Source organism: Aythya marila (genome assembly GCF_965140915.1).
Source record: "Aythya marila genome assembly, chromosome: 3".
NCBI classification, from domain to species: domain Eukaryota; kingdom Metazoa; phylum Chordata; class Aves; order Anseriformes; family Anatidae; genus Aythya; species Aythya marila.
This window is the reverse complement of record NC_139044.1, coordinates 13,817,040-13,844,448: the sequence shown is the minus strand read 5'-3', so window position 1 is coordinate 13,844,448 and position 27,409 is coordinate 13,817,040. Positions and strand designations below refer to the sequence as shown.

The 27,409-nt window shown below is 48.3% G+C and overlaps 2 protein-coding genes across 3 annotated transcripts; both read right to left on the bottom strand.

Annotated features, from left to right (window-relative positions):
* Positions 1-1,694: 1,694 nt before the first annotated feature.
* KAT14 (lysine acetyltransferase 14) lies at positions 1,695-17,998 on the bottom strand. 2 transcript variants are annotated; one of them, XM_082756749.1, is made up of 10 exons: positions 17,735-17,998; positions 15,650-15,768; positions 13,314-13,435; positions 11,759-11,940; positions 10,780-11,199; positions 9,383-9,954; positions 8,714-8,850; positions 8,081-8,256; positions 4,788-4,978; positions 1,695-2,194 (listed from the first exon to the last, which is right to left on the bottom strand). In XM_082756749.1, exons 1-10 carry the CDS (start codon positions 17,988-17,990, stop codon positions 2,021-2,023), a joined length of 2,349 nt encoding a protein of 782 aa, XP_082612875.1. In that variant the 5' UTR covers positions 17,991-17,998; the 3' UTR covers positions 1,695-2,020. The 2 variants fall into 2 exon arrangements, with proteins under 2 accessions (XP_082612875.1, XP_082612876.1); XM_082756750.1 differs by having other exon boundaries at positions 10,780-11,196.
* A 264-nt stretch (positions 17,999-18,262) lies between these two features.
* Positions 18,263-22,062, bottom strand: PET117 (PET117 cytochrome c oxidase chaperone; the record flags this gene model as incomplete). Its single annotated transcript, XM_082756751.1, has 2 exons — positions 21,876-22,062; positions 18,263-18,412 (listed from the first exon to the last, which is right to left on the bottom strand). The coding sequence occupies exons 1-2, from the start codon at positions 21,969-21,971 to the stop codon at positions 18,263-18,265; spliced, it is 246 nt and encodes an 81-aa protein (XP_082612877.1). The 5' UTR covers positions 21,972-22,062.
* Between the last annotated feature and the right edge of the window lie 5,347 nt (positions 22,063-27,409).

Below are 27,409 nucleotides of genomic sequence, written 5' to 3'. Positions count from 1 at the left end.
ATTCACACTAATTAGGAAGGTCTTCTTGGGTCCCGGCCCTTTGTCTTTGCCCAATCCATCAGTAACATGACCTTTGAGACAGCTGTACTTGCACCCTTTTCTCACCAAAGCCATTAGGATCAACAGGGAAGGATTTCATGGTGAACAAGTCAAAGCCACGTCAGATTTTCACCAAAGATCAATATCCCAGAGCACATAAAATAACAAAGGAATCAAAACTTAAGCCTATAGTCAGTCCCACAAATGTGAAATATAATAGATACAGCAGTTAACTGGCTGATTTTCCAAGAAATAGGGGCAAATTAGCATGGGACAAGCCCTCTCCACATAAATCCTAGTGGACCTGCAAGGCCACAGAGCAATTTCTTGTTTCTGCAGATCAGCCATTTGCTCCCCGACCCTTGTAACCTTTACTGAAGCATCCTCTCTTGGCCATACATGAGTTTTCTAAATTTCAATGAAAAAAGATGATGGAACGACAGTTTAACAAACAGTACAACTACGGGGAGGCTTTTTCAAGGGAAGGGCTTTAATTCCATTCATAAAGACAATTTTTCTCCTTTCCAAGTACAGCTAACTCGTAACATCAGTTAACATCAAAAATTTTCACGTAGTCATAAAGCAGGCTGAAATGCGCATGGATGTTAGGGCACGCAGCTCTTGGGTGGGCTCTGTTTTCCTCCCACTAACTCCTGGCTACACAAAAACGTACACGTCCACCTTCCTGCTGATACCGAAATGAAGAGCTGATGCGAAAGGAACGGGACAGTGGGTATGGTTCATGTTTGGAAAGCGCTGACTGGCCTTCAGTCAGGCAGCAGAGCCACCTGCCAACTTGCTGCTCTTCTGCAGTAAAAAACAGGGAGAGAGAAAAGCTGCTAAACTGTGCAAACAATTTTTTTCCTTAAATTCTTGGCTTTTTTTTTTCTCTCTCCACTTTACTTTTTTTTTTGCTCTCTCACATTACTGTGAAATCACCGCCTAGATGCTTCCAAGAACTGGCACTGGCTCACCTCTGCCCTCTGCCCCCTCCCAGCTGCACACAGGTTGCTCCTACAAACTCGAGCCTGCGTTTCAAACCTCGCCTCCGTCTTTTGTTCTGTCTATGGCAGGAGGAGGTGGGTGCAGCCTGCGAGGCTGGCTCTGTGGTTAGAGGTGTGCCCAAAGGGCTGATCTGCAGCACCAACAACTGGCAGAGAGGCTGCAGGATTTCAGAGAGCTGATTTGGCAGCTGTTGTGTCCTCCTTCACCTAGCTGCGAGCCTACTTGACATCTTGTTCCTGAACACAAAACACTGCGCACCACAAGAACTTCACATTGAGCACAGGGGCAATGGGGGGGGAAGGAAGGCCGCAGGGAAGGGACAGAACAAAGATATCTCCTCTGAGCCCTTCACTCGGGATGACGTGAGTTCACACACACTTCATTATTCCTAAAACATGGTTCCAGTACTGCTGTTCTGGCCCGTGTAGAGCTTTCCTAAAGTCAGCATCCAGATATATGCACCAATATTGCATTCCCCTTCATGAATTCAAGACACCGTTCCTAACAGAGCAATCAAATCACAGAAACACTGCAGATGATTTAAGTTTAGATGTTCATTTTCCATAAACGAAAACAGAAACAAAAACGCCTGCAACTTTGGATAGGTTTCAAAATTTGAAATCCGTGGAGCCCCTCTGAAATGAACAGGGTTTTTTTTTTTTGTTGTTTTTTATTTTAAATCAGTGGGGCTCTCTCTCCAAAGTGACAGTGTCAGAAAAGCTCCCCATAAGAATGTCAGTCTTCCAGTGGCTTCAGCATGTCCCAGTTGGCATTTCCAGGCCTCTCCCTTGGAGAGCATGAATCAATCCCCTTGGACTGCATTTTCAGCACACAATCCAGCACTGCTGATGTTAGAAGTCCTAGGGAAAAAGGCATAGGTGTGTTCCAGCTCTCACGTGACAGCCAACATCCTCTGCTGAAGGCCATGCTCGACAGGCTGGGCTTCCCGCACATCCTCCCCAGCAGCTCGGGCAGATCAGCGCCGCAGTCTGAGGAAGAACGCGTGCTTGCACTCCTTGCTGTCCAAGGGATAATACTTGTCATAAAAATCCAAAATGTATTCTTCAGTCTTAAATCCAAATTTTTGGTAGAGCAGCATAGCAGGGTTGCTTGCAGAGACGTGAAGGGTTACGTCTTTGCCCATGCAGGTCTGCCAAGGGAGGAAAAGGAAAAAAAAAAAAGAGGTATCACAGCAAGAGAATGAGAAAGCCTCTGGGGGAATGCGGAGGTGAAGAGATTCATCAGGTCTGGTATTTAAGTTACTGAGGAAACGTGAGAAAATCGCAGGTCTCAACACAGAAGTTACCACACGTAGCACCAGCTGAAACGTGAAGGGAGGCCAGCTACTGTTCCTCAGAGCCTCTGTTTCTGAGAAATGGGGACCCCCTGACAATAAAAGCAAGGCTTTGGATTATAATTTCTCAGCTTTCCATTGTCAAAGTCTAAGCAATTGTTCATTATAAATAATCCCAGCATACAGCACTAATCCCAAATACTTAATAACAACGGCCTGAAGACAAAACATGCCAAAGGATCAGGCGCTGTGCTCCTCCCCATCAGCAAACAGAGCTGAACTCTCTGGGACCGTGCTGCAGCACCACACCACCTCTGGGCTGTCACACTGGAATTCCTCTGCATCCCACCCAGCTCCTCTCCCATCCTTCAGGGCACAGCACTCGCCTCCCGAAAAGGCAAGGGAGTTCAGACAGCAAATGGCATCGCTGAAGTTCCCGTAAAGATCCGAGATTATAGGGGCAGCTTTATCTTTGATAAAACTATAATATAAAAATAAAGTATTGTTTTCTTGCTTTCATCTAGTGCTTTAGTAGCATTCTCTGTATACTGCATGTATGGTAACTCTAAGTGGCAATATTAACACCCTTTAGGAAATCTACGTGGCAGATCACTTGAAGGGAAAAGGTCTCACAGGGATTTAAAAAAAAAAAAAAAAAAGTGAAATAATGAGGAGCCATTTTGGGGAAAAGGAGGTTGGAATTCATCTTATTAAGAAGATGCAGTTTGGTCCTCATCACTTCCATCAAAACATTCTTTGTTAAATTACGCTGTCCCCAAGAATTCACCCCCAACCTAAGCACACTGATCTTTATCTTCAGCAGAGAGACGGAGTTACCCTTCATCCAAAGGATATTAAGGAGGCCTCAGCTACAGAGAGCAGACCCCCGGTATCAGCCCAGGTAGGCTGCGAAGCAGCACACACAGCCTGGCAGTAGAGGGAGAGAAGGGCACTGTCACCACTTCTACATGAGTGACTACCATCTACCACTGACATATGCAGCAGTGGAAAAATAAATCTAACACGAGCCGGATGTACAACGGTGATCTCTCACTGCTAGCAAGTCTCATCAGCCTCAGACCTGCCTGGCTGTTCTCCACGTGTTCCTGAAAGCAGGAACAGGTTAATTGGTGTCATAGGTGCTACAAAAAGCTGTGGTGATTCCCCACAGCTGACTTGCAAACACATCCTGGTCCTGCCGGAGAGACAGGAGTACGGCGGCTGCATCCCTGCAAACGCTGGCTCATCTCTGGGCCTGTTGTTTGTAGGTGTTGACATCTCACATCAGCCCACTGCAGTTGAGGGCAATCTACTCAAACACTTCACACAGAGAGGCTCAGGAAATGCAAGAGGTGAATGTAAAATAGATTGCTCTGCATGTTGGCACAGGCTAGTAACCAGTGAGAGGTGGGCACTGCAGAAAGCTGTGTTGGTAGAAGAATTACCCTCAGGTGGCCAAGAGGAGTTGCTCTTGGTGGGAACTTTTTCTAAGGTACAGATCACTGTTCCCAAGGACCTGCCAGCACTCCCTATCTCTCTTTATCCAAATGAGTACAAGTAAAAACAGTTCCAATGGAGAGTTGTTGCTAGTACAGCTCATCTCAACTAAAACAAGTTGGGGAATCTTTCACACCAGCAGCTCTGCCAGGAGAGCTCAGGGAGTGCTAAAGTGGGTCCTGAGGAGGCACAGTTGGGCTCTGGAAAAGGACATCTGTCTGCATCCTTACTCAGATTTGTGCAATTTAATCCAAGGAAGTAAATGGAATTAAGGCCACCTGAAAAACAGCATCCATTCAGTGGTTTAATGAAGTTTAACTACTTTAACACTACCCCTTTAGTTAGCTCAGAATAATGTTCCCAAGTGTCCCTGTGCAACCAAGCCCAGTACAAGCCAGTCTGAACAAATCTGAATGAGGCTGCAAACACTTCAACTCTGCTGCATTTGAACCAGTGCATTTTAGAAGTGGACGAGAATGATTAAGATCAGTAAGAGATTTCAGGCAACTGCATCGGTCCCAGAATAAGCTTCCAGGTGTAGATAAGGAAAGCTACCATATATTCTAACCGAACTATTATCACTGTTACCAATTTGTTCCCTTCAAACCCCAAATTTACATTATTACTATTATGTGAACTATTGACTATTGGAGAATGCAAAATTAATCCCGAGACAAAGTCCATAGCATCTCACTAATTCTGAGGGCCTGACCAGTGCCGTTACTCTTCTAAACACGTTTCAGTTTCTGCTTTTGAAGCAATCCTCCCAAAAACATCCACATGGGCTGCTGACAGTGGACAATTTGTGCTGCTGTATGAGTAAAGAAAGGGCAAGGAGAAAGAGACCGAAGGGAGGAACACAACACTACCTCCTCTCCAACACATGCATGTGTGCACACAGGGAAGGAGGGGGAGCTAGTAATTCGGCAGAGACATGGGATTTTTTCATTACCTGAATAAGATGATAAATCATGAAGGTTGCAATTCCAGCTCTCCTCCACTCAGGGTGAACAAACAGAAAAGAGATGTAAGCTTCATTGTATTTCACATCTGGCACCATGAAGCCAAAGGCAATAATAACTTTTTTGTAAAGGACAACAACACTGAAGTCTGGGTACTGTAGGCATTCTGACAAATCAATTCCTACAAAGAAAGAGATAACAGTTGAAAGCACTGCAAACCAAGCAGAAAGCAGACCACGCTGTGTATACTTCCATGGAAATTCAGATTATGAAGCCCTTTCGTAAACACTTGATTTCTTCCTTTTGCCTTATTTCAAAGCTCTGTGACTGACAGATGCTTCAACCAAGCCCTTAGACAAAAATGAGACTTCTGGCACTGATGTCAATAGGTGCACACATTAGCATAGCACGCACAACGGGGAAAAGACTCCTTTACTCGTGGAGAAGAGACATTAAAGCCAACTTCCTTCCAAATGACCTACAGATAAAACCCAAACCAAAAAAAAAAAAACGAATGGTTTATAGATATATATATATACACACATATATACATATATATATATATGTGTGTGTGTGTGTGTGTGTGTCACTGTATCAGCAGCCAGCTAATCTCTCCTTAGTTTGTATGCTGAGCCATATCAGCAGACTGTTAAGCCTCCAGTTGTAGACATGCATATGGGTAAAGTCACTTGCATGTGCAAATGTTTGCTGGATTGGGTCCCAGTAAGTTTGTGCCCCTTGCCTGGGGCTCTAAGGGCTACGGAACCACTGGAGGGAAAGGGCCAGGCCAGCAGCAGGCTGGCACGCACCATCACCGCTCCACTCTGCAAACGCTGAAGGATCTGCCCGCAGACAAGCACGGGGGCAATGCAGTGTATCAGCTACTCCATCCTCTTCCTCCTGCAAACTCTCTCCGGGTGCAGCAGACCTGAAATGGGGTTTCAGCTTTTTCAGTGTTACCTGCCGAGAGTTCTCGTCTTTTTCTCTCCCTGGCCTTGACCTCCTCCTGCTTCCTCCGTTGCCTGTACTGAGCTGTTTTGTGAGCTACACTGTGAACCCGGCCACAGCTTTCAACGCTATCAAAACATTTGCTTTTAGCACGCAAATTCTCTAATCTGGGGTCTGAAACAGCCTCTCTGCCAGCGGTGCTTCTATGAGTCAGAGGCTGGAGAGAAACACCTGAAGTCAGTGACTTCTGAGCGGGATTTGTTACCCTGCCTAACCACGCTGCTCTTGCAGCCCAAGAACATCTACGCAGCATGTTAGGGCCAAGCAGCTTAGCTCACAGCACCGAAGCCTGCTTGGTAATTTGGCTGTGTAGCCAGGCCCTAAGCGAAGTGCAACACACGGCAGTCACGCCATAAATGCTAGTTTCAGCCTCAAACTGGCGATCACAGATATATTTGGAACGTGGGGTAAGAAAACAGCAGAGTATGTTTTCCAGCAACGTTTATCACTCTTGATGAGATGCAAGACCTCATAAAGCGCTAGGCAGAGAGAAGCGGGTGAATTATTTTCTTGCTCGAGAGTGAGCAGGGTGGGGTAAGACGTGGGAGGAATTGATTGGCAATAGGGAGCAGCGTTAATTATCTCAAGGCTGCAATTGACTGTGAAGTGCCTTACAGCGTGTCTGTACAGGAGCACTACATTGCCCTGAGCGCTCTGGCATCGTTGATGAAGCGGTGCCGTCCCCTCAGCACGCAGCTATTCCTGCAGGAAGGTGCTTAGCTCAGTAGGGTTCGCCACTTGTTTGCTCAGGAGATGTTTCCCGTTAGGACACGAAGGCTCCAGATACCGTGAGAGGAATCTCGCTTCGTGTCAGCTCATTTGCGGTTACTACCTGCGAGCTCGTTTCTGCCGTGAGAGGAACAAGAAAAGCTCTGACAGGAAGGATTTGGGGAGGTGCAATAACTAAAGCCTGGACTCACAGCACCTTGTGAAGTGCCCAAGAACTCAGCCAACAAGACAGCATCACTACTAGGACGCAACTGGGTGTGCATCCCACCCCAACACCACTCCAGCAATTACACCAGCCCACCGTGAAGCTAAAAACCCTTTGTGTCCACACAGACATCACGTTTTATCTCCTGAAGTATCACATCCTCATTTCTCTCTCCTAATAAAACAGACCAAGGTACAATAATCCTATTATCCCAGCCCCAGAAAATTTACACCATGGAAGAAATTTTGATTCCTGTTTGGAGGCTGCTGGGAGTGTCAGCTCTCTGATTTAACGATGCACAGCCCATAGGAGGGTGGAACACACCCACGCTCCTTATGTTAAATAAAACAGGGTGAGTCCTGAAGAACTTAATGAAGGTGCAAAGCAACTTGGCCAGAACTTCAAATGCATTATCAGAAGAGGAGAGTGTATGACAAAGGGGTTCAGCCTCTGTCAGGATTGCAGAGTGTCTCACGAGCTCCAAAACAGCTTGTGAAGGGAAGACATGCCAAGCTATCTACCCCCGGATTGTACAATTTGGACAGTAAGTGGCACAAATAGCTCTGATCCTGACTGCAGCTTACGAGCACTGCTGAACTACAAACAACGTTGAATCACTATCTGCAAATCAAAACGTAAAGTAAACAGTTACTTGGAATAAAGGTGTGGACTGTTTACACGGGGCTTTCTAAATTAGTCTGCAGTGCTGACTGCTGATCAGAAGCTGATCCAGGCATTAGATGAACATTACAATTCTTATTTCATAAGAATTTGAGACAACAGTCACATAAGTGTGGCCCCAATCCCACCCCGTAAAGGGCAGCCACTGTCCCAGGGATCTTACAATTAAAGAGATGGTTCATAAAAATCAATACCATACACTGGTCCCATACACTGCCAATACTGAGGCTTGAAGAAATAAAGAACACCATAGCGAAGCTTACAGTCATTAGCAATTCCCAGATTTCACTCCAATGAGCATTAGATCTCTGGCATAAAGCAGTTTGTGTACATCAAGCCCCCACCCCAAGCTGGATTCTGCTGGATGTTTGATTTTAGTAACTGCCTATTTCTATTGGCATCGATGGTGTTACCCAAAACGACCTCTTTCTTTAAGTGCTGTGCTAATTAGGGCCTAATTGCCCAGTTCTAAATGATCTCAGAAAACAAAAGACACCAAACTCATGTCTCCATCTCAACTACATTCCTATGACATCAGATAATGGTTTTCTAAGAACTGAGCCAGACACCAACTGAAGACACATTTGGCCAAAGATTTTTTTTTTTTTTCTGAACAAAACCACTTCCTTCTTAGAAAACCCAGCACAGAAGGAATCTTACCAGGCCAGAAGAATTCGTGGCACATGGAGTTTATAGTGGGGATGTGATTAGGGCGAACGTAGCAGTAATCAACAGGTGCTTCTGGCTCAGCCTTCCAGTGAGGATTATTCCTGTGTGGATACGCCCGGATTTCTGCCAGCAGCCTGAGTTTTGGGGGCTTTGTCTCATAGTCACGCCTGCCAGTTAACATGGAAAGCAAACACAGAAGGTGAGTGAGCAAAAATAAACGCTACTGCAGCTGAACGGGCACTGCCCATGAAATATTTTCTGACATGCTCAACTTGGAACAAAAGAAGTCTTCCATTCATGTGGGAAAACAGCACCCAGCTCAGCAAAAACAGCCTCATGCCAGAGGCCGGAACACTTCCTGGATCCACAGCACATTCAGCCAGCCTGTCTGAACAGCAGGACCAAGGGTGTTACAGACTTCCCCTAAAAGCAGGTGCACCTTGCATTCAGTGACTATGGTGACTCCTCTGCCCTGTTGTCTCTTCAAGATTCTCCTCCCTGCTGCAAGGATCACTGCCCAAAAGAAAAGCGTCCCCTCCCACAAAGATACTTCAATCACTGCCCAAGAAATGTGGGCTGCCAGTTCCCATGCCAAGAGCAAGTTCAACCTCTGCCCATCCGTACCTGATATAAGGTTTCAGGACACGGGACGTGTAAGGGCTGACAATGCTGTGGTCCGTCAGCAGGTCTTCTGAGCCTACCAATCGGTACAGAAACTTCGTTGTCTGCTGTCGATATCCCTTCATGGCAGGCAGCATCGTCTGTACAAAAAAAAAATCCAGAACACATCAGGAAAAGTAGTCAATGACTTAACACAAGGGAAGCACATCAACAGAGAAAGAATAAGGGCCTTTCTCTGTAACAGCGTGATCTGAACCCACAGGATGACAGTCCTACCTCAGAGGACTCTGCAGTGCACTCTCAGGTTCAGCACCCAATGCTATGAGCTGCACATACTGCTCAGCAAAGCACTGCAGGCAACTCCTCTCCCACATGGCATGAAAGAGCAGTTAGGCACTTCCAGGCCTCCGCCATCAGCGTTTGTGCAGGGGTGGAATACAAATACATAAACATTTGTGGTGCTTATACTGATAGAAAGTTGTACTGCTTGAACACTGCGTGAGAAGAAAGGGGCTGGTGAGATAATTAGTGGGGACAGAGCCCCAAGTCAAAACGAGCCTTGTTCACATAATTCTTTTCATGTTCATGGTACCCCACAGTGGTGCTGTTCTCTGCAGCAAGAGCTCTAAAATAACCAGTGTCAAAAACCCACTTAAATTTGATGACACTCACCTGGTATCTGTCCAAGATCCTGAAGTCCTGACTAGTAGTTCTGTATGTCGCTTGCCCTTCCGGGGACCTGGAAACTCCTCCTTCTTTGGCTCCATAAATCCCATCAACCAAGAGCAGGGCAGCATTCACGACCTGGTCCAGGTCAAAGAGTGGCAGCCCTCTTTCCCTCTTGGCCTGCCTCACTATCAGCTTGCGCCTCAGTCTCCGGGCCTCTGGGGTCATGCTCATGGCATTGGGGCAGGCTTCCAACCTCTTCAGCAGCAGCTTTTCCTCATAAATACTAACAGAGGTATGCTTGGGAGCTCGGGGTTTAGCATCTTTCTCCACCTGTGGTTTCCTCTTGTCTCGCCCCCTCACCTGCAGCGATGCGTTTGACTCTTCAGGATCCTCACTGTCACCTTCCATCCTTTCCATTTTTTCCTCTTCACTCTCCACCTCTTGCTTGATCTGCTCAGCTGTCTTCACTTTTTTCCTGCCTGCTATCACAGTGCCAGCACCAGCAGCCCCACTGGGAGGGGGAACGTACTCTATTCCTGGGTCTATGACTCCATCCCCTTCCATCTCCTCATCATCTGTTCAACAGATCAAAAAAATCCAGGAAAAAAAAACATAAACAATGTCCCATTTCAAAGGGGGTTCCTGAAAGACTTTTCTGCTAAGGAGAACTAATGTGGATTTACCCAACACGCTTTATTTTCTATTTACTTTTGGGCCTCCAGAGTTTGGACAGAGAATGTGTTAAGGGGTCCTATTTCAGGACACAGAATCAATCCTTTTCCTAAGGTCTCCTGCCTTTGGCATCCAAAAAACACTGCATCCTGGGCTGTGAGCTCATGCTCTTTGATAAACATTAAATTGTTGAAAATTCCTGAAGATTGGGGATCAAATGATCAAGCTCTGTCTTTAGCTAGCATACCCTGGAGAAGTTCAATTTAAAATCAGGGAACAACAACGAGGTAGTACAAAAGGACGGCATTTGACCCTCTGCAGAGCATGTCCAACAAGAACTGCTTTACTCTCTGTTTTCTTAATTAGAACAAGGTCTGACCCCTTGAAGAACTACCAGCATTTAGCCTTGCGTTTCTGCTTTGCAACCTGACCAAAATTTATGATCTGTTAATTAGGATGATGTTGCTAGGTGAAATCTTCCACCCATTGGGTATTCAGGATGCCTCAGAAGACAATGGTGGTTCCTTCTGGTCTCAGAAATTGTGACTACAACTGTGAAAACCTATTTAAGACTTCAATGCAACCAAGACCAACAGAATTTAACCAGTTACTTTCCATCTTATCTTGAAAATATCCTGCAGCTCATTGGAAGTTTCTTTTTTAATTAGATGTTTTCCTTGATAACTACGTGTGGCTTATTATTAAACCAAAACCATAGCATCTCTTACCATGAAACAGAGCCTGTGGCGGCATGACGTCTGGGATGAGATCTGCTTCGGAGAGAAGGCTAGGAGTAGCTGAATGCGAGGCTGGAGTGCCGGGAGCAGAGAAGTCCAGAGATGGGGAAGGAGAAGGGCTTGTCAGAGGCGTGCGATCTGAAGAGCTCAAGGAGGAGAAGTCAATCACCTCGCCTTTCTCAAGGACGATATCGGGACGGCGGCCTCGGCTGCTGAATTTAACAGGAGTGGAGGAGGTGCTGCGGTCCAGGAAGCCAGCCGCCTCCTTCTGGGCTCGCCGAATATCCTTGGCTTCCTGAGTGCGAGATCTCTTCTCTTTCAGCTCCATGGCTGATTCCACCGGATTGCGGCTCACTCGTTTCCTGAGGCCTTCCACGGTAATGATGGGATCCAGAGGTGGCTTTGAAGCTGCTAAAGAAGTAGCTTGCTTATTCTAACAGACACCGAGCTCCTGCAGTCACTGTATACGTGCTTATGGTCATAAGGACAGATTGGCTAGAAATTTTAGAAGATGTATTCTCAAAATACACAAGAAATTCATTCCAAGGCATGCAGCATAAAGTTAATGCACTGCTAGAGCCTCACTTAAACCCCAATTCTGCTCCTCTGCACAGAAGGGAATTTGCATCCAATGTGGACAAAAGAAAGAAAAAAAAAAACATTCCCCGGGGTAAAGAGGAACAGAAGAACAACATATTTCAGCTGCAAAAAAATGCACAAATCTCAAAAGCCTTACAATCAGTTAGCACAATGCAAAAAGGCACTGAAATGAAATATAAAAGGCTGCTCATTCTACAGTGCACGCAACATAGTCCTCTTAAATCAGCCATTCCTGCAGAGCAAAACTAAGACAAAAAATCCTGCCCTGTAACTATCCATGCACATGAATGCGTCGTTTTAAGTAAACTTTTGTCATGCCTTCCAGCTCTGGCCCAGCTAGGAACCTACACACCATTTGGGCAAGAGTTACCTTTTGCCTTTAGTGCAGATGCAGACAGCTTCTCTCCTTCAGGCTTCATTGTTGGGGGTTTATTATGAACCAGTTTCCACCACCCTGGTTCTCCAAATTCCTGGGCCCCTGAGCGGAAGAACAAGGGGCTTCCCACTGAGAGACAGCCAGCAACTGTGCTCCACCATGTCGAGGTCTTTTTCCTACAGTGGGAGACACGAAAAAAAGCGTTAGGTCCCCACTCACCAGCTACACCTTCATCCTGAAGCCTCAAGGAGGTCACAACACGCTCAGCCTACAAAGGACACTGCCACTAGCACCCCAGTCGTTCAAACACTCCGGTTCCTACCTTAGCTAACCATAGCCCTCTGAAATCAATCACTTATCTACAGCAAAACGTGAACAGGATCCTAGTGATAGCCGTGTTGACCTGACATTACAGGGACGTGTTCCCTTACTGAAGACAGCAAACAGGACTCTGGGTACACAGGATGGGAGAGGTAAGGGAAAGGCAGTAATAAAGGTTTCACTTCACGTAAAAGGAAAGAGAAACTTAAACTTAGACATCTGCTTTGGCGACTTTGAGATTTCAACACATTCAGCAAAGCCAGCTCCCAAAGCTGTGGGACAGAATCCTGAAGGCTGAATTCACAGGGGGCACTGGGATTCAATGGCTCTGCTCTCCATAGCTGCAGCTGTGCCAGGCACTGCAGAGAAGGAGAGCCAGGGCCGGAGAAATCACTGAGGACAACTGAGCTGCAGAAATTTCAGGGAACAGAGGAAAGCCTATGCCTGTCCCACAGACATAAAAGCATGAGCTCTATTCAAGACCTGTCTTGGAGTTTTCTGTCATAAAACCTCTCCTGTAGCACAGCAAAGAGGATCCCCATTAATCAGCATACCTGCATCAGCCCTCACTGAACTGCTTTTGAATCGCATTTTTGGCCACTTGGAGGCATGGAGCTGCATTTAAGCCCTTCACTTCACAAGGCAGTGTGCTACAGTGGGCATCTGAGCACTTTCTGGTCTTCTAAGAACTTATCATGGGGCTAATGTAAACATCATTTAGGAAAAAAAGTACGAAGAAATATTTAAAAATGGCTCGTGGCCAGTAACTGAGATACTCCCTTGAACATGGGAGAATCAGGTTCATGGTATAGAGTCTCAAACCATATTTACACCGGCTCTCAGGATTCCTTCTTGCCTTTGCACACTCCCACTGGCCAACATTTCAGCACTTGGGCTACGCAACTTAGTCATGTCCCTCAAACACGGGGGATTAACATGAAGCACCCCAGATCAGGGCTTGGAGCATCTAGATAAGATGCTGCTTAACATGCCAAGGATGTAAAGCGTAGCAGTTCTTGAACTGGGACACAGATTGGTCAGCTGTCCCTGCTCCACCAGCAGCTAGTGCAGGCAAGGCAGCGATCACTTCATCTGAATCTGATCAGAGCCAGGCAGGTCTCAAAAGACAGCAGGCTCAGCAGACATCACTGAATTAAACTGGATTCTTGTCCAGTTTTAATTCATTTTGCTCAGCAAACAGAACCTTGGGGAAACATCATGCCTTTACCTGTTTCCTAACAAGAAAGTCCAGTGTTTCTCAATGAAAGCACAAATGTCTTCTTTCCACCTGAAGTACCCTTGCCGGCCGGTTCCTTCCAGGGACAAATTGTACATTGCCAGCATAACGACCTGGAACAGAAAGAGGTGGATACCAGTGCATCTTTTCTGCTTCAGCTGGTGAGCTGTCACCCAGCCACGTGATGTCATACGCACCCAAATCTCTGCTGTCTCGTAAATTTCTTATTTTTGCAACATCTGAAGCAATTTCTGCAATCCGTCTTTGTCCTGCTTTCATGGTGCCCTTTCTAATTTTCCTATTGTTAGATGCACGTTCTGCTGGTTTTCAGAGATTTCTCCATCCCAGGGGAATAAAAGCCGCCTAACTAGGCAGGTTTACGACGAGGCAAACTTTTGCACTGGGCAGTATAAATGAATTATATCACAACTGGAATCTGAACGTAGGGTGGAAGTATGAAAAAAGTCTTTCAAAAAGAAAAAAAATCTGTGACAAGTAATCCCATCACCTTATCCATCAGAAATATTGTCACCGCAGTCTTTCTAGATACTTGCTGCTGCATTTCAAATTGAACAGAGGTTAAACTAGGTAAAGCTACTTGGCATTTACTATTTAGTCTTGGTATGGAGGAATTAAGTTTGTCATTTCATTAAATGATACTTTTACAGATCTTCTACACGCTTCATAACCAAATTCAGTCTGACCTACTACAGGACAGGTTTGAAAAATAACACTCCTCTTTTTAAATAAACCCCAGGTGACCAGCGGTTAAATATATTTAATGAATGCATTTGAATACAACTAAAATCATAAAGCTAGGCTGCGATCATCTTTAACAATCCCACAGCCTTGACAGGACACCACTTCTAATGGGGACATATTATTCACTGCCACATAGGTTTGAAGTCTTGTTTTTGTTGTTGGGGGATGTTTTGTTTGTTTGCTATTTTTAATCAGAGGTGGTCTCCTAGCAGTGGGCAGCTGCTTTTGAAAATACATCACTGAAGACACCAAAATGAAGAAATTATGAAGAAAATAGACAAAACGAAGAAATAGATAGCCTTAATGTCCCCTATACTCTATTTCTGGCTCACAAGCCCTCTTAGTGTACTATTTCTCTAGAATTTTGTATTAATAAAGGCAGGTGGGACAGTACTTCAGAACTTTAAATATATATATATGTGTGTGTATATATATGTGTATATATATCTTTACAACTGGCCATAAGGATCTGTTGAGGTCACATAGCCTGAAAAAAATTCAGAAATCACCGTCCACATTTTTCCTGCTTCAGACAGATCAATTTTTCCACTTCCTTCAATCTGTTGTACTCAGAAGTAGCAGCTCTGGCTGCTGGAGGCCTAGGGAGACCTTCTTTTTCACCAGTTTAGATCCTGTCTTTCTCTTCCCCATGCCACTCTCCTTCCACTCCACTGCACAGAACTGAGCGTAACGCTAGCAGCCCTTGCTTCCCAGGTCTGTAATCTGCTGAAACTCCACCACTCTGCCAACCACAGACAGCTCCTCTAACCTTTCCCAGCCCTGTGCAAGGAAACCACCAGAAAGCACAGCAGAAGTTGCAACTAATGTTTTAACTGAACTGTTATGAGGCAGTGCACTGCTACTGTCCCAAAGGACAAAAAGATACCTTGCCCACACTACCCAGTGTTTGGCATCTGGAAGCACTTCAGGCAGCAGTTCCTGCTTGACCAAATCCACTTTCTGCAGAAGTGCTCAGCACTGCCTGCCCCTCTTCTAACTAAACCAGCCCCGTACTCGGAACAAGATATTGTGCATCGATCTACCCATGCAGCGGTTACTGCATAATGCAGAGTATTTTGATGGCTCGGGTGTGCAAGTGACTGAAACAGCAGAATTCTGCAAGGACTACTGCTAGCAAGCAGGCAGCCAAGCCAGAGCTCTGCGTTCAAGGAGCTGGCAAGCTCTCTGTTTGTGTGTTGCCACCTCACAAGTTTTACATTTGTTCGTATATATAAAAAAAACTCTTCATGCCTCGCAGCCAAATTAAAATTTGCTTCTCCAAACTTGCCCGAAGCCATGAAATTCATGAGCAACATGAATGAGGAAAAAGAAAAAAAAAAAAAAGAAAAATGAGGAATGTGGTTTGTGTGATTATATTTCAATTTACTTGCCAAATGCTCAAGTTCTAATCTGCAGGCAATCCCTAGCTAATTAATTTCTGAAGTTCATGTATACGGTTCTTTGTCATCTATACCCAGTCCTCCTTTTCTAGGTAGTACATACACAACAAACAACAATTTTAGAAAGCCCTGTGGTTATTCTCCTGGCACAAACATTCGACTTACTTGTTGCCACGTTAATCTCAGCCGTTCAAATTGCTCCTTCCCATCTTCTGAGCAATCCGAGCAAGTAAATCTGAAAAAGTTGTCTCCTTTGAGGTAGCTGAGCTGTTCTCTCAGTTGACCTAAAATTAATAGGCAAAAGATCAGATTTTTGGTCCTTTCATAGGAAAAATAATTTCCTACATCAGGCAAGGAAGTATTTTTTCCTGGAGTCCAGAGACCAACACTCCTTGGGAACTGTCTGGAAGTCACTGTGATGTAACATATGGATCAATTTTACAGTTGCAGCAGTCAGCAGGGACCAAGTGAAAACCACAGGCATTAAAAAGGGGCATCTGAACACATGGACAAAGCCAAAGCATTTCCTCACTTCCTCTGCATTTTTCACTCCTTGCTTCCCCAGAATAATCTACACACTGCAATAAATAACTGTTTCTCCACTCTACTTTAAAAAACAGCTGACTTGCTAACCTTCAATATAAGTTGAACAAAAGTGATCTACTGCGATAGAGACACCTATAAAACCCCACGCATCCAAAGCTAAAGGCTCAAATTCTGTTTCTGCAGCAGAGCACGGGGAAAAAAAAATCAAGTGAATCAGGACTTCTAAACTCAACATTCATTAAAGAAATATGAAAAAAAGAAATCACAGGACAGGGGAACAGTTAAGTCTATATATAATATTTCCAAATTTCACATACGAAAGGTCTTTCTCCAAACTCATTCCATCTCCTTTATTATATCACTACAGCAGATCAAGCACTTGCAATGTATGGCTGCGCTGCTTTTGTAGTCAGTTGCAGAATCCAACTACAAAAGTTGCACCAATGTTTGTTGGAGAAAGCCAAACCAACCGATTTGGTAGTTTAACAGAATGTTTAGATGGCAACTCAGCGTGGCAAGGGATTATTTGCCTGAGCTCACTGGCAACTTTCACAAGCATCAATTGATAGATGTATAACTGAACAATTAGCAAAGAGAATAGCATTTTCTTTTTCCAGCTTGTTTACTTTACCCATTTGTATCTAGTTACTGTTGCTCTGTGACTGGCTTTCTCTGCTCTTTGAATTTGTTCCACAGCAACTAGAAAGAGGAACATCTTTGTAAAATTATACAGATGGAATGTTAAATCGAGTGCTCTCAGGTGGGATACCTCATGCTACCTTTACTACCTTTAACTCTGATCTCTCTTTTTTTTTTTTAATTAATACATTTCAAGTTAATGTGTCCCATTACCTGCACAGCATCTTAATGGTGCTATGCTGGCTCCACTCACTAACAGCAAGGTGCTCACTAACCATGCCTTGAGAGGAGATTTCTACACTAGGCTCCTGGCAAGCTCTAGGATGGCAATAAGGGCAGCTCCAATACAGCTGCGAGGCAGATGCCAACTGAAGAGCTCGGTATTTCTAAACGCAGAAGTAATAATAAGCACACACAAAAGCAGATAATAAAACCAATGCTTAGCAATTTCTAGGTTTTGCATCTAATAACAGATCCAACAATGTAGAATCAGAAAGGGAAGCCAAGTCTATTACTTAGCTAACAGAATGTATCATATGTCAAGGAGCAAGAGCAAAAAGATCGAGTGATGTAGCTTGCTCCAAGTGCCTCCCAAAGCCAGCTGCTAAGGGCTGGACATGCTTCTGTCAAAGCTGCACTAAATTCACATTCTGGACACATTTCTGTGAAAGATGAATTAAATTCACATTATCAGGAAATCATCAGGGCTGAGATTTAGCCACAAACTCGGAAAAGGAAAAAAGTAGCACTACCTACAAAGTCCTACTCCTCCCAAACCTCTGCAGGAAGTGTTATCTTTACCTGAGAGGAGTGAAAGGCCAAGACCCTTGGCCAAAGTCCCTTAGCAAGCCAGTGCCTGACACACAGGAAGGTGTGCACGTTCCTGAAATCATCCCCTTGGTTGGTTACCAGTTAGAGCAAACAGTCCCATTTCTTGCAGGGAATGGCAGTCTCAGACACCTGCCTGGCTCTTGGGTCAGCGTGCCCACATGGTAAATCACAACCCTAGCAGTGTCAACTACATACAGGGAGGGCAACAAGAGACAGCAACACCAGCCTCCTTACTTGCTGGAATCCACTTCTGGCACTTCTCGCAGTAGTAGGACATCTCCTCCATCCAGGACGCGTCGCCCTCGTCGCTGTTCAGCGAGTCTCCGCTCTGGTCATGGGATAAATCCACCGAGGCCTGGTCTTCAGACTCCACAATCAGGAGGGTTTCTCCTTCCACCTCACCCTCTTCCAGGCCCTCTGAGGTCGATGTCCTTGTGGCTTCATCGTCGTGGCGGCTCAGCAGCCCACTCATGTGGACGTTATTAGCCATCCCTCACCGCCTAAAGCAGGACGGTGTTTGTGCTACAAGGAGCCCACCATCCCCACATTTACAAGCCCCTCCACGCTGGAGGTACCAGCCAGGTGTCCGCAAGTAATACTGCTGGAAGAAATATTTTGGGTATGCTCTATGGCTTTTGGAAAAGGAATATAATGTATCTGAAAGAAAGCCTTTCAGGAATGTCTGTTTACTGAAATGCAAGTAGTTAGACACAAATCATCTCCAAACGCCTTTAGTCAAACCTCGAATGCCTCAGGTCCTGCCTAGGACTGCTGGGAGCTCTTCTCTATGAGCATCTTGTCTCTCTCTTCTTTAAGCTGCTTTGTCAAAGCAATCTGCTCTTCCAACAGGCGAATATTCTCCTTCTTCTGATGTTGTCGCTCCAGATCTCTGAGAACTCCTCTGTGCAGCCTCTGAAAGCACAAAGGGACAGGGTTCATTACAGCCTGTTTGGTTGAGAGTGACCAACCCCACCCCAGCTCCAGTCCCTCCCGCAGAAGCGCTTGCCTTGCCCTGCTGCCTCTGCAAACCTTAGTCCTCTGCCACCTCCTGCAGCCACACCACTTAAAACTAAAACTACAGGAGGTGGCACCTGGTGTTGATGGTGTTGCACCAAACCCACTTTGTTTGTACTCGCTTCAGATGGATGCATTTTCTGAGCAGGAGAGACATTGGGCAAAGAAATGCTTTGCACCAGTAGCTCCCATGCTGCGCAGGATGCACACAACCTGTAACAGCCTTGTACCTCTGCTTGGAGAGAATTTGGTGGCAAACTGATAATAATTTTAAGAAAAAATGCAGTTTGTCTTCACCTGCTTCTTTCTGCTTATGTCTTATTCTTTATAAAACAAACAAACCAAAAAAGGCTGGTAAACTCTTGCTGCAAGGAAGGTAAAAGTCCCACAGCCTGTCTATGCCAAGCTCTTGAAAAACGATGGCACTTCATTCAAAAGCTATACAAACCCTTTACCAAAAATGTTTGCTATAAATAAATTGTGCAACACAGACTGGTGGTTTGCACATAGATGGGTAGGCCACCAAAGGAATGTAAAAAACCCTAAGAAAATCCTATGTAGTCTTTGTTTCCTCCTTATACTTGCCTGTGTCTGCTACCTGGAAGGCTTTCTTACTCAGCTAATGAAATGCTCGACCCTCATGTCTCACCAGGTGAACGCAGAATGCGCGAAACCAAAACTAGTGACGGGGACTGGGATGGGGAAAAGGAGGGGAGGGACTATCCGGGAACCAGCTCTTCGGACTGCAGCTCTACACGCCTGGGAGCAGGCAAGGCAGCAGAGAGATATAAAAGGAGGGATGGTGAGACTAAGGCACGGAATGGAGATGCCAAGACTGACAGTGGCTCTGGGAGGAAAGGAGACCACAGTGAGGGTTTAACTGGTTGGGCACCTTGCGCAGGGGACAGCAGCTGGGCCTGGTTCTGCAGAGGAACACAAAGCGACCTCGGTGGGCTCCGGGTGCAGGCACCCAGCCACTCCTGCAGCACTTCGGAGGCTGTGCGAGGCGTCCTTCTCAGCTGGGCTGGGGCTCCCGGGGCAGGCAGGCGTTTTTACATGTTCAGACATTTACTAGGTGTCAAAGCAATAGTCAGAAGCTTGTCAGAAAATATTATGCGCGAGGGCAGAATATCCACGTTACTTATTTCCGTTGCGTTACCTAAAGAACTGGGTTCCTTAAACCAGAAGCCATTATAACCGGACTTGAAAATTCAGAATTATAAAACGAAAATCTCAGGTTTCATTTATAAAAATACAAGCTTTGAGCCTTAGGTTTTCTGAGTAGCATTTCACATCAAGTTTTAACTGATTGCTGGTAACATAAAACCGAGCATTTTGGCTTTGCTTCTGCAGCAGCAGCATCTCGAAGAATGCTCCTATCCCTGCAAGTACATAATCTGCATCACCTTCAGCTGCTGGGGAGATCTCTTCTAACTCTAGAGGCTGTGCTAACCCATCCCCAAATATACAGCTCAGGCACCTCTGAACTCCTCTGTCAGATGTACATTTTGGGAGAAGAGGTTTTTTTTGGGAGGGAAGACAGACCCAGGCATGCTGCCCAGTGCAAGATGTGGGAGCTTGCCTGTAGCCATGCAATTCTTTTTCCCTTCCTGGCCTTCAGAGGCTGTGCCCTCACCTGGGTATTTGGATGGATAGAAAACAATAGGTTACTTTTTTTTTTTTTTTTTTTTTTTTGTGGCAAGGGACAACATTTTAATTCACATATTCAAAAAAAAAAATTTTGCCCCCCAAAAAGGTTTTCCACTGACCAACTGGATCCTTTGGCCCTTTCATCTCTAGGAAACTCAGCAAAACTGCCTATCTGCAGGCAGCAAAACATTGCCTACCCACAGGAACGGCTGCTTCTAGTTATGGGAAAATGTATTAAAACAGACCCATGGGGAGAAAATTGCCCATTGTTGTCAATAAATTAAGCAGCATTTGGTAGAGGTAGCATTTACCCAGACAGAAATGGCCTCAGGTGTAACAACCAAAGCTATTTAACAGTATTTTGCAAATGAAACAACAAGAGGAACACGCAAAGAGCTGCAAGTCCCCATTTACTTCCTGATATCGTTAGAAATATATGAATCAACCAGAGGGCATCACCCATATCAGCTCATTTGTGGATGACGCTCTTTTTATTAAAGACATTGTATATGCTGGAGGAATGCAGGTTACAGAACCGTTTACCCATGATTTGAGTTCGGATGCAGTCCCTACACACCAGGGCACCGCACTCAGGATGAGCAGGCGCTCAGCGTTTGGTTTCTTGTGACTTGTTTAGCCTGTTGCCCACGGCATTGTGTACTTCGTGATAAGCAGATCCTGCTTGGATGGTAGAGCGACTTATTTCCTTGAGGACTTCTCTATGCCTGTTACCTCTTTATCACAGAATCACAGAAACATCTAAGTTGGAAAAGACCTCCAAGATCACCGAGTCCAACCTCTGACCTAACACTGACCAGTCCTCCACTAAACCATATCCCTAAGCTCTATATCTAAACGTCTTTTAAAGACTTCCAGGGATGGTGACTCCACCACTTCCCTGGGCAGCCTGTTCCAATGTCTAACAACCCTTTCGGTAAAGAATTTCTTCCCAATTTCCAACCTAAAGCACCTCTTTCCTTCTCAGATCAGTCTCATCTTCCAAGATCCCTTGTTCTTAAGTGCTGACAGAGACAATATCTCTAGGATAAAATGTAATCTTGTCATTACGGATGGCACAGCAACAGGCACCTGAGCTGCGGTGTGGATTGGCAGCTTGAACTGTGAGGTTTGTAGCTCCTGACTACTTCAGACCTTTAGTAAAAGACATTTAACATAAGATTTTGTGGTGTGTGTTTGGTGTGATTTAAAACATCTACGTTTAAACCAGATGCGTGCCCTCATCCTGGCACTTGCTGGGCTCACTGGCAGAGTTAAAACCAGCTTTTTGCCCACGTTTCCACCACGTGCAGCTTGTCCCTTCTGAACATATTGCCCTGGGTCGCCTTTGCCCGCCCCCCGCCCACCACCACACCTGACACGGGGCCGCGGGGCTCCCCCCGCCCACCACCCGCCCGCCTCCCCACAGGGCGCACACTGCGCGCCGCGGCCTGAGGCACCGGGGGGGGGAGACCGAGGGGGCGTGGCCACAGGTGAGGGGCGTGGCCAAGAGAGACGGAGCCACGCCCCCTTTCAGCCTGCAGGTGAGGGGCGGGGGCCGAGCCATGTGGGCGAGGCCACGGGTCCATGTGGGCGTGGCCTGTTCAGAGGGGGGCGTGGCCTGTTCAGAGGGGGCGTGGCCCGCTCGGCGGGGGCGTGGCTTGTCTCCCCCCCTCCCTCCCCCGCCCCCCCCCGTCCCGGCGGCCCCGCTCACCTCCTGCTCCCGCCGCTGCTGGACGTGCACGGCCGCCACGGTGGCGGCGGAGAGGAGCGCGGTGACGGCCAGCACCGCCCGGGAGCTCCTCGACATCGCCGCCGCCGTTCCCGCAGCCGGGCCGTTGCCGGGCCGGGCCGGGCGCGCGAGCGGCCGTTGGCGGCCGTTGGAGGGGGGTGGGGGTGGATGGGGGAGGCGCGGCCAGGCTGAGCGCCGAGCGCGTCGAGCTAGGCATGAGCAATCGAGCGCCGAGCGGCGGGGAAGGGATGGATCTTGATGCGGGGGGGGGTGTCGCAAAATGGCGGCCGCCCCCTCCTGCCCGTCGGGGCTTCTGGTGTGAAAAGCAAATAAAAGTTTTTTTTTTTTTTCTGAGCCCGAGAAGGTTGTGTTTTATTTTTTGCTGTTATGGCACGCGGAGCTCCTTGCCTCGCACACAGAGCCGTGCGGAGGGCTTCAGGCGCCGTGTTTCAGGGCGCTTTTCCCCTATAGCACACGAAAATCCCTGTGGCTGCTGTGGAGCTGGCAAGAGGCTGGCTCCCAAACAGCGAGGAGCGTGTGAGCAGTCACCATCTGCTGTGTAACACCACAAATCTGCAAACACAGATACAGGGCAGCAACATCACAGGCTCACCTAGGCTGGAAGAGACCTCCGAGATCACCCAGTCCAACCCCTGCCCTAACACTGACCAGTTCTCCACTAAACCGTATCACTGAGCTCCACATCTAAACATCTTTTAAAGCCCTCCAGGGATGGAGACCCAACCACTGCCCTGGGCAGCCCATCCCAATGCCCAACAACCCTCTCAGTATAAGGTGACACTTGGGAATTTCCCAAGCAAAGGGATGTCCAGCAGGGAGGTGGGATACCCCATGAGCTCTGTAAATCCTGAAGGAGGTCAGAGAACAACCGCTCACCCTTCCCCACACTACCATGGTAGCCAGGTAGGTGGATATGGACAGCGAGCTTAACCAAAAAGGACATTTTTCCACGATGTATGAGCAAATTGTGGAAGCCAGCCCCATGTGCTGCAGAAGCTGAGCTTATCTACAGATTCAGAAAGGATCCGGGCAAATCTGTGGACAACCATTGCTGTCGAGATGTTGCTTTCAGCTCATGAATTCTGTAAACCACAAGTGAACCGTCAGGTGGAAGGTTTATTGTGAAAGGCGTAGTCTTATCGCTGACTTCTTTCCTGTTTTGTTTTGTTTTTTTTTTTGTTTTTTGTTTTTTGTTTTTTGTTTTTTGTTTTTTGTTTTCCAGGCATTTGCTGCTGCTCTCCGTCAGGCAGGACTGTGGGCACAAAGATTTTCAACTTCGGCAGCTACCACAGTCCCTAGCTGTAAAACAGGCTCAGATACGTCCAGGTAGAGCTTGGCAGTGCTGCACTGCAGTCAGCTTCTGGGACGTGAATGGGACCCTCTGCTGCACGGAGGCAGCCATGTCATGTCCCCAGCCCAGCCCTGAGCAGAGGAGGCAAACCAGATGTGTGAAGCCAGCCCTTCCTCGTTATAATCTTCTTCATCTGTCTGCTGAACAAATGTGATTAAAATGAAAGGCGAAATTAATGGGAATGATAACATTTCAATTTAGTATAATAGTTTTGCTCACATCAGTGTGTTTACTGTTATTAAGACTTATGCATAAAGTGCTTGTAGCGCAGCCAACGCCACTGGAGTGCCAAGAACTGGGTCGAGCCAGCTGCACGGCGGATGTGAGCCAGCGTGTAGTGCCCTGGGCACCGTGGAAGGGCTCACCCCAGCTGGGAGCCGAGTGCCTCTGCCCGAGCCTGGCATTAATCACTCGAGGGGCTAAAACCCCAGACGGGGAATATTCAGGATGTGGTTTCACAGGGGAGCTCTGGCTTAAGGTGTTCTCGTGTTCTCTTTCCATCCCTCCCGAGGACCAGGGATTGCCACCGGGCTCGCCTTCCCCAGGTTCACTCTGCTGTCCTGCTCTCCTCTTCTGGTGGCTCTCCTTCTGTGCTCGGGGAAGGCTCGCTGATGAGGTGACCTAGTGGAAAACCCAGCTGTGGGCCAGGCTGGCAACTAGGTCTGGCAACTGCGTGGAAAAGCCCACTTTCCTTGTCCCGCAGGAGTGTTTTCCAGCCGGATCGTGCAGCCTGGCAGCATGCACACAGCCAGGGCGTGCTGCAGAGACAGAATGGGGGTGGCGCGGGAGGGAGGCAGGGGTGCCCGACGGTGATACCACAGGCGAAAGCAATGGCAATTAACAGAAGGGGGGAAAAAAAAAAAAAAGAAGAAAGAAAAAAAAAAGGAGATTTCAGAGTTCCCTGCAACAAATGCAATCTTAACAACTCAGCCCTTCGCAGAGATGTCTCAAAGGGCTTGTGGGGCCGATGGAGCGTGTGTGACTGGCAAGCTGCTGGTGGCTTCCTGCAGGGAGTCAAGCCACATCGCTGATGTGCTTGAGCAGGGAGCGAAGCAGAGGCTGAGCCAGTGCCGAGGGAAGCGTGGTTTAGGAGGGCCTATGTATTTATTTTCTGGCCCTACTGGCTCCTCTCCACATGAGGTTTCCTCAAATAAACGCGGTGGTTGCTGAAGGAAGGTTCCCGGGGTGTTGTGTCCATGCCCGTCTTCGGCGTTGTGTTTCCTGTGTCTCCGCTCCTCCTTTGCTAGCCTGGGCACAGCGGCACGCGTCAGCGCGCGGGCAGGGATTGCTGATCCGTCAGCAGAGAGTTTGCTCACATGCAGCGGGCACGGCGAAAAGCTAAAGGCCATTTCCCCCCTGGGCAAACAGCTCAGATCTCGACGGTTATCTTGGATAACGCGTCAGAAGCCAGTGCTTGGGGGGCATTTCTATCCCGGTTTCCTAAGAAAACGAGGCTTGTGCAATCCCCGGGCCTCATTTGCCCCCTCCCTTCCCCTCTTACACAGGCGTCTGCCAGTCTCCCTAATGAGGCTGAGACGCCGTTTCGGTGTCGGGAAGGCTTCCCCGCCGATCTGCAGCCCCATCCCACAGGCGTGGAGGCGCGTGAAGGCGTGGTGGCAGCACCGCGAGGGAAAGGGGGCGGCAGCGGCAGCACAGCCCTCGCCTCGCCACCAGGGACCCCACACAACGGGGCACTCGCTCGTGGCTTGCCCGAGCAGGCCAGCAGTCACCGTAAATCCCAGGGAAAGCCCTGTGAAATACGGCAGGGGCAGATGTAGAGCCTCGGGGATGGAGCTGAGCCAGCAGCAGAGGGGAGCGCGCCGTCCTGCTGCCGTTAGCGTCGCCTTTCCTATTATAGCAGCACTGATAACAGGGGCGAAATGATCACCAGCGTGTCGTGGGCTCTTTTTTTTCTCACCGTGATAGCGTTTCCCTTCTGAGAAATGTAATTATCTCCCCCCCACCCACCCCCCAGCGCCAACAGATGTGATTGCAGCAACGTGGACGTTGTTCGGGTGCAGCCTACCTGGGCGGGCAGGACGTTTTTCTGCGGAATCCGCAGGGTAGGGGGTGCTGCATTGTGAGCACGAGAAGATGAGGAAAAAAAAAAAAGGGGCAAAAAAAAAGGTAAATGTGTTAAAGGTTTCACGTCCTCACTCTGTAATTAAGAGGCAGAGCAGCCCAGGGCTTCTGTGTGTGCAGGCTCAAGAATAAATTGGAATGAATGGAAAAAGAAAAACCCATGAGGGCGGCAGAAAGCGAGGGCGCCCCAACCTCCCCCTGCCCTGGCAGGGCGCCGTGTCAAACAGTTACTTCTCATCTCGGTTTGCCTTTGCTCTTCCTCCTTCCCAGGGGAGGGCGGACGCCCCAGAGGAAGCCGGTGCGAGCGTGCCGAGGGTTTTACAGCCGGCGATGGCTGGTTACAGGTTAGCCAGCGAGCCCCGCTGCGCCCCTGCTCCAGGAAAACCAAGCCGTGGGCTCGGCTGCTGTCACCCCGCTGCTCCACATCACCCCGCCTTCCCCACAGCACAGCTTCCCTGCTTTTTCCACACCTCCCATGTTTTTGGGGAGTTTTGGGGTGCCAGAGCGGGTGCCGGGCTGAGGAGCTTCCCCTGGGCCCCCCCCTTGGTGCAGGGACAGGCGGGTGAAACACCGGTCGAGGCCAAAGTCTAGCGGCACGGTGGCAAGAGGAGGATGTGGAAACAACACTTGATAATTATATTGGTGGCAATTTCACAGACCCTTGTCCGCAGACAGGCAGCGCTGCTGGGAGCTCGGGGTGGGCAGGGACGCTCCGAAGGTGTGTGGAGTTTTTTTTTTTTTTTTTTTTTTTCTCCCCCTTCTGGTAAACATTGTAAAAGGCATTGGTGATAAAAACCGTTGTGCAAAAAAAAAAAAAAAAAAAAAAAAAAGAACCGTTGGCAGAGTAATCCTGAAAGCAATCACCCCGCAGCCTGCATGACAAAGGTGGCTCTGCTGGAAAAAGCCGAGCTGCTGCTCCCGGGGAAGGTCCCGTCCCTGTCCCAGTCCCAGTTCCAGTCCCCATCCCAGTCCTCATCCCCAGAAACCCCCAGTTCTGCGGGCTCCCCAAGGACAGGGAGGATTTATCTGTGGATAAAAAGGATTTGGGGTTATCCTCTGCCCCAGCGAGGTTAAACCCAAGCCTCTGGCCGGGGCAGTGGCCTGGCTCGGCTGCCCCTCTTCCCCCGGTGGCAAAGGGGCTTTACGGGGCAATTTGGGGTCTCTCTGGGGTCGGTGCAGGGTGAGGGTGCCCCCGAGGGGCAGATCTGTCTCCAAGTCACTCGTCCCCCCTCAAACCCAGCCGGAGACGGAGGGGTCACGGCCGTGCAGGAGCAGAGGGAGCAAAAGTCCAGATTTGGCCTCCGTCTGCCTGGCTGGGAGCGGCAGCCGGGAGCTCCCAGGGCGATTTTCCAGGCAGCGGGTGCCTGCGCTCATGGGTAACTGGCTCTGGGCATGTTTGGACAGACGCTGTGCTGCGGCAGCGCGCTGGGTCCCCGCGGGGAGCACCGGGAAAGCTCCATCTGCAACCGAGTTAACTGCTCCGAGCATCCCCCGGCCCAGCTCGGGGCAGTTATTTCTTCCTCCAGCTCATCCCTGTCTCTCTGCGCCCTTATAAGCGCTCCCTGGAAACCTGCAGGGGTGGCAGGGAGGGCACCCCGCTGCTCCCCGAGGTGCCCTCCCACCCGCCTGAGAGGGTAAAGAAGTGCCCCATATGCATACAATGGGTTTTATGGCCGCCGGTCATCCCGCAGGAATGAGGAAGTCTCCCCCCGAGCCCCAGAGGTGCCATACGGGGATTTTCTCCCCCGGGGAGGTCTGGGTTGAGGGGGGGATGCTGGAGCTTGCCGCAGAGGCTCAGGCGCGCCCGTTAGCCCCCGAGCAGCGCCTTATCGGTGCGTGCCAGCTGCAGGAAGCGGGGATTGGAAGCCCGTCCTGAGAGCACGCTCGGTATTTTTAGGAACCCAGCTAGAGGGCTGACGGGGTCAGACCCCAGCCTTCTCCCACCAGCCAATGCCATACTTCTCAGGGAGAGCTTTCCCAAGCCGGGTGACCGACTGTAGGCAAAATGTGGCTTTTTTGGGGTGTCACCCCACAGGATCACGCACCGGCCAAGCCGTGACAC